This window comes from Piliocolobus tephrosceles, chromosome 8 (assembly GCF_002776525.5).
Source record: "Piliocolobus tephrosceles isolate RC106 chromosome 8, ASM277652v3, whole genome shotgun sequence".
Lineage (NCBI taxonomy): Eukaryota > Metazoa > Chordata > Mammalia > Primates > Cercopithecidae > Piliocolobus > Piliocolobus tephrosceles.
Window position 1 is genome coordinate 13,047,891 of NC_045441.1, and position 6,659 is coordinate 13,054,549.

General features: G+C 55.7%; 1 protein-coding gene across 1 annotated transcript in view; it reads right to left on the minus strand.

Moving 5' to 3' along the window:
* The window catches only part of METTL27 (methyltransferase like 27), a 5,433-nt gene extending 889 nt beyond the window's left edge, over positions 1-4,544 (minus strand). Inside the window, 5 exon segments of the mRNA XM_026456605.1 lie at positions 2,443-2,531; positions 2,807-2,946; positions 3,478-3,560; positions 3,563-3,616; positions 4,436-4,544. Of these exon segments, the coding sequence (XP_026312390.1) occupies positions 2,443-2,531; positions 2,807-2,946; positions 3,478-3,560; positions 3,563-3,616; positions 4,436-4,544 (475 nt within the window).
* Between the last annotated feature and the right edge of the window lie 2,115 nt (positions 4,545-6,659).

The window sequence follows — 6,659 nt, forward strand, 5'->3', positions numbered from 1 at the left end:
TTTTTTTTTTTGAGACCAAGTCTTGCTCTGTCACCCAGGCTGGAGTGCAATGGCATGCTCTTAGCTCAATGCAACCTCCGCCTCCCGGGTTCAAGTGATTCTCCTGTCTCAGCCTCCCTTGTAGCTGGGATTACAGGCATGTGCCACCACACCTAGCTATTTTGTATTTTTAGTAGAGACGGAGTTTTGCCATGTTGGCCAGGCTGGTCTCGAACTCTTGACCTCAGGTGATCTGCCCACCTTGGCCTCCCAAAGTGCTGGGATTACAGGTGTGAGCCACTGTGCCTGGCCCCCCACTTTTTTTTCTTTCTTGAGATAGAATCTCACCCTATTTCCCAGGCTGGAGTGCAGTGGCGCAATCATAGCTCACTGTAGCCTCCAACTCATGGGCTCAAGCAATCCTCCCACCTCAGCCTCCTGAGTAACTGGGACCATAGGGGCTCACCACCACGCCTAGCTAATTAATTTTTTTTTTTTTAGAGATGGGGTCTTGCTATGTTGTCCAGGTTGCTCTTGAACTCCTGGGCTCAAGGGGTCCTCCTGCCTTGGCTTCTCAAAGTGCTGGGATTATGGGGGTGAGCTGCTGTGCCTGGTGGGGAATTCTTGACTTAATCTCCTGGATTGAGGAGACGCCCTCCTCACCACTCACCCACGCCTCTGCTGGAGGATGTGACTGTGTCTGAATGAACAGGAAGAAAGCCCGCATGTGGGCTTTGGATCTTGGGCTAGTCCCTTCACCTCTCTGTTCGTTTCCCAGCTGGCACAGAGGATGATTATCTAACATCACAGGAAGGCTGGTATGTGTGTTTGAAGTGCCTGACAGTAAGTGCTGGCTGAATGACCTTGTCACCTCAGGTCCAGGCACCTCTAGTATGCCCAGGGTGGCCTCAGGTGCACTGAGAAGGAGAGATGGGGAAGACCCAGTGACTGGTCTGGGAAGGTTTCCTGGAGGAGGGGGTAAGGAGAAGCAGGGCGTTGCTGGTAGAAGGGAGCGTGGTGAGAGGAGACGCTCCGGAGCAGGGGAGACCGTCACCCGTGGGCAGCCCGATGGGGCCGAGGGGCTTAGCAAGCACAGGTTGGTCTAGGATGTCCAATCCTGGCTGCTTTACCCAGTAGAAAGTTCCTGTCTTCTTCGGCCCAACTTCGACCTTTCCGGCTGACCCCGTCCATGTCCCTGCATTTGTCAGCCTTCAGGGCTCCCCTGGATGCCTGCCCAGACCTGCCCAGGCTTAGCCACAGTCTCTGCTGGGCCTGGCAAGGGGTGCGGAGAGAGGAGGGAGAGGAAGCATTTTTCTGTCTGTGATTTCCTGTCCTGTGCCTCCTGGTTCTCATGCTCAGCCCCTCTCCTTTCCGCCTTAGGCTGTGCCCTACGTGGATTCCTCACCTGGTCTCAGAAATGCTTCTCTTCTCTACATTCTTGGAGCAGGGCCGGGCGTGGTGGCTCAAGTCTGTAATTCCAGTACTTTGGGAGGCCAAGGCGGGTGGATCACTTGAAGTCAGGAGTTCGAGACCAGCCTGACCAACATGATGAAACCCCGTCTCTATTAAAAATGCAAAAATCAGCTGGGCGCAGTGGTGGGCTCCTGTAATCCCCGCTACTTGGGAGCCTGAGACAGGAGAATCTCTTGAAGGTTGCAGTGAACTGAGATCGTGCCGCTATACTCCAGCTTTGGTGACAGAGCGAGACTCTGTCTCAAATTAGATAAATAAATAAGTAAGTAAATAAATTCTGGGAGCAGTGAACACTCACGGCTCTGGTGGGGCCACCTCTGACCAGATCCTGTGCTCGCTGGGCCCCGGTGGGTTGGAGATCAAGGCCCAGAGGGCAAGGTCTGAGCCCTGTGCCCAGAGCAGAGCAAAGCCCCGAGCAAGAACACAGCAGGAGACGGGAGATACACCTGCCTGGGCAGCGCGATGCGTGGAGTTTACAAACAGTGCTCACAGCTCTCATCTCCCCTAAGCAGCCCCATTTCCCAGATGAGGAAACAGACCAGGAAAGAGAAAGAGACGCCCCGAAGGCAGTCCACGAATGAGTGAGGAAGCAGGCAGAGGATGGAACAGAACTAAGCCCTCACTGTGGGCCGGGACCAAAGCAAAAGCTTCAGAGACAGGATTTCACCTGATTCTCACTTTAGTCCTATGGGGACGGGATTGTACCATTTCTACCACCTGGCTCCCAGGCTAGGAAATGGAGGCTGCAGAGGAGGGTGGAGTTGCTCCTGGTTGCCCATGGATAAGAGCCAAGCTGGCCACCTGTCTGCCCCGCCTGTTTCTGTGGGTCTGCTGTTGGTGGCTGGGATGTTAGGCTAGGCTGTATGTGGCAATGGGCAGAACTCTGCTCCTTGCTTAGCCTGAGGGACTCTGGGGCCTGTGTCTGTGCTGTGCAGAGGGGAAGGTGTATGGTGACGGGGATTGGGGGTGGTTGGCTGGGCTGCTCCTCACCTGGCTTGGTGACACATAGGAGCTCAGGTATCGCATTGCAGGGCACCTGGCCGTCACTGGGGGTGCCAACTATCAGTACCACGTCGAAGAACCCAGTGTGCATTGGGGGGGGGGACATAGTGTGATGCTTGGAAGGTGCTTTGTCTACAGTGTGGCCTCAGACCACCCTAGAGGGGACGAAGCTACCACCTGCATCTGCAGGACCCAGGTTCCCTGGAGGATAAGGTAAGTATGGCCAAGTTCTGGGCTGCAGTCAGATCACGGGGGTGAGGGACTGGGGGCTTAGTGTGGGAGGGGGATGGAGGATCGGCAAGGGAAAGGGCTTTATGAGGGGGTGCTGTGGGGTGTTGGGATGGGAGAGGAAGTACTTTCGGGGCCAGGCAGAGGCTCCTGGCCCAGGGCGCAGAGGCTGAGGCGCTGATAGAGGCCGCGGGTCCCAGCCTGTTCCAGCATCCCTAGGCTCCCATTCACCCCACGTAGCTGGAGGAAGCCTCGAGCCCGCAGCTGGGGTAGGGGTGGGAGACTCAGTCATGGTTCACACCTGCCACTTCTCAGCTGGGTCCCTGTGCCTTGGGAGGGCAGTGGATTCTGCACTGAATGTGGCCCATGCGTTTGCTTTTCAAAAAATTTTGAGACAAGATCTCTTTCTGTTGCCCAAACTGGAGTGCAGTGGCATGATCATAGCACACTGCAGCCTTGAACTTCTGTGCTCAAGTGATCCTCCCACCTCAGCCTCCCATGTGGCTGGGACTACAAGCATGCACAACCATGCCTGGCTAATTTTTAAATTTGTTTGTAGAGACAGGGGTCTTGCTTGTTGCCCAGGCTGACCTCAAACTCCTGGCCTCAAGCTGTCCTCCTGCCTCGGTCCCCCAAAGTGCTGGGATTACAGGTGCGAGCCACCATTCCTGGTCCCGTCTCATGCATTTGGAACAGTGAGTCTGAGGCACGGGGCAGGGTTCTGGGCCAGGGACAGTAGGAGATTTGAGGAAGTGCGGGGCTAAGGAGTAGGCGGGGGATCTGGAAGGGCCTCACCTCGGCAGCCACTAGGCCTGTGCTGCAGGCCACGTCCAGGATCAGGGCACTGTGGGGCAGGCCTGGAAGGGTTTGTGTGAGGCGACTGCGAGGCGGGGGGCATGGTACTGCAGGGTGGCCACATCCTGGAGAAAGAGTGCTGGGCCTACAACACCGGTGCCCTAGTGTCTGGGAGCTCCCCCTTGTGGGTGGTCTCGGAGTCTGCCCGGCCAAGCTGTGTGTGTTGGGGATCAAGCCTGGCTGGGGCTACTATGAGGGGACGCCCAGGCATGAGGTACTTCCCATTGCTAAAGGGCCAGGACTGGAGAGTTAGCCCCCAGCCCACTGTATGGTAGACTCAGTCCTCCAGGGACCTTCTCTCCTGGCCAAGGCGGCTCTCTCTGCTGAGTCCACATGACTTTTCTCTCTCTCTCTCTCTTTTTGAGACAGAGTCTCCCTCTGCGCTCGGGCTAGACTGCAGTGACAAGATCTTGGCTCACTGCAACCTCTGCCTCCCAGATTCAAGCAATTCTCCTGCATCAGCCTCCCGAGTAGCTGGGATTACCAGGCGCCTGCCACCACGTGGGCCTGGCTAATTTTTGTATTTTTAGTAGAGACAGGGTTTCACCATGCTGGCCAGGCTAGTCTCCAACTCCTGACTTCAGGTGATCCGCCCGCCTCAGCCTCCCAAAGGGTTTGGGATTATAGGCGTGAGCCACCGCGCCCAGCCCCCACAGTGACTTCTCAACAGTACCTCCTCCAGGCAGACCCCGGGAGGTCATGGCCCCTGATGGTGCTGCCAATCCAGAGCTGTGGGGCGGGTTCTGAACGGGGCAGGGCTGTAGGGTTCTTAGCCAGGCCTCACTTCATTCTCACAGCCGCCCCCGGGTGCAAGGCTGATTCCCCACTTTACAGGTAGAAAAATGGAGGCTAGTCTAGTGGAGGAAAGGACCCAGATGAGTTTACCTGGTCGTAGTGCGGAGCCCGCGGTCATAGAAGTGGAGCTTTGGGGCCAGTTCGGGGATGCCATGCGCGGCCCTGACCCCTGCCCGCACCTCGGGCAGGCTCCCACCCTCCTCCTGGGCCATGCTGCTGCGGGGACACGGCTGCCCTGTCTCGAAGTCCACCTCAATCACCCATCCCCTCCTTTCCCCCTTCCCTCCTGCCCCTGCAGAGGATGCTGCCAGGCCACCAGCGCGACCCCTATCCCGGCCCCTATGCCAGATGGGGACACTGATCGCAGAGAGGGCGAGCTTGGATATTTACACTCTGGGGCTGCAGGGCTTGGGGAAGGGTAGGGTAGGTAGAAGGGGGTGTCCCGCGGCTGGAGGAAGGACCTGTCTTCCTCTTTCCCGCCCTCCGACTGGGAGAGGGTCGGAGGTGGGCGACATCTGGAGCAAAAGGGTCTCGAAGGAGGCCGGAGTCAGAACTCACCGCCAATCGAGCGCGCCTGGCGTGGGCACCTGTACTCCGGGCTGGGCCTGTGCGGCGATCCCGGCCACATCCTCAGCACCCGCCTGCAATGATTGGCTTTCCGCCAAGAGAAAATAGCCAATCAAAGGAAGGCGCTGGCCGCCCCCCCCCCCCCCCCCCCCACCGTCAGCCAATGAGCTCAAGGCTTGTGGCTCTCTTCCAGCCTGGGTAGAGCAGGGACTGCTGAGACGTTTCCTGCTGTGCGGGTTTAGGGGCTTCTCCGTGGTCTGGCCCCGGCCTCCCCCTCCACCGTCAGGTAGCAGCACCTCCACCGTCCCTCTCCAACTGCTCTCCTGCCTCCCGAAGTCCTTTATGCTTCCTAAAAGCATGAGGTTTGTAGGCACTGGGGAGTCCCTGAATTCTCGTGGGCAGGAGAGGGGCCTAGGATTAGCTTTCATTTTTACTTTGTGTTTGTATTTATTTATTTTGTTTAATTTTTGTTTTGTTTTGTTTTGAGACGGTCTCACTCTGTCGCCCAGGCTGGAGTGCAGTCGCTCGACCATAGCTCACTGCAGCCTTGAAATCTTGGGCTCAAGCCATCCTCCTGCCTCAGCCTTCTGTGTAGCTGAGTAGCTGGGACTACAGGTGCATGCCACCTTGCCCAGTTATTATTATTATTATTATTATTATTATTATTTTATTTTCAGAGTTTTTGTAGAGACAAAGAATGTTGTCCAGGCTGGTCTTAAACTCCTAGTCTCAGGCGATTCTCCCACCTCCGCCTCCCAAAGTGGTGGGATTATAGGTGTGAGCCAGCCTTCATTTTTTAGAACGAATCTTGGGTCTAGGCTATGCTGTCCAGTAGAACTCACCGAGGTCTAGGCCGCACTGTCCAGTAGAACTTCTTGCGATGATGTAAATGTCCTATAATCTGTGCTGTTCCATAGGGTAGCCATTAGGCACCTGGGGCTATTGAGTGGTTGAAATGTGGCCAGGGTGACTGAGGAACTGAATGTTAAGTTTTATTTTATTTTTTTGAGATGGAGTCTTGCTCTGTTGCCCAGGCTGGAGTGCAGTGCTGTAATCTCAGCTCACTGCAACCTTTGCCTCCCAGGTTCAAGCAAAGCAGTTCTCCTGCCTCAGCCTCCTGAGTAGCTGGAATTACAGGTGCCTGCCACCATGCCCGGCTAATTTTTGTATTTTTAGTAGCGATGGGGGTTTCACCATGTTGGCCAGGTTGGTCTCAAACTCCTGACCTTGTGATCTGCCCGCCTCAGCCTCCCAAAGTGCTGGGATTACAGTCGTGAGCCACTGCACCTGGCAAATTTTATTTTAATAAGTTAAATAGCCACATGTGGCTAGTGGCTACTATATTGGACAGCACAGAGAGTCTTGCTGCTGGAAGTATAACCTGAAGATGTGCAGTCTCAGCCTCCGCAACATCTTGGGTTCCTCTAGGAGATGCCCTAGGGAAGCTTGTTAGAAATGCAAAAACTAGGCCGGGCGTGGTGGCTCACACCTTTAATCCCAGCACTTTGGGAGGCTGAGGTGGGTGGGTCACTTGAGGTCAGGACTTTGAAACCAGCCTGGCCAACATGACAAAACCCCATCTCTACTAAAAATACAAAAATTAGCCGGGCATGGTGGCAGGCATCTGTAATTCCAGCTACTCAGGAGGCTGAGGTGGGAGAATAGCTTGAACTTGGGAGGCACAGATTGCAGTGAGCAGAGATTGCACCACTGCACTCCAGCCTGGGTGACAGAGCAAGACTCCATCTCAAAAAAAAAAA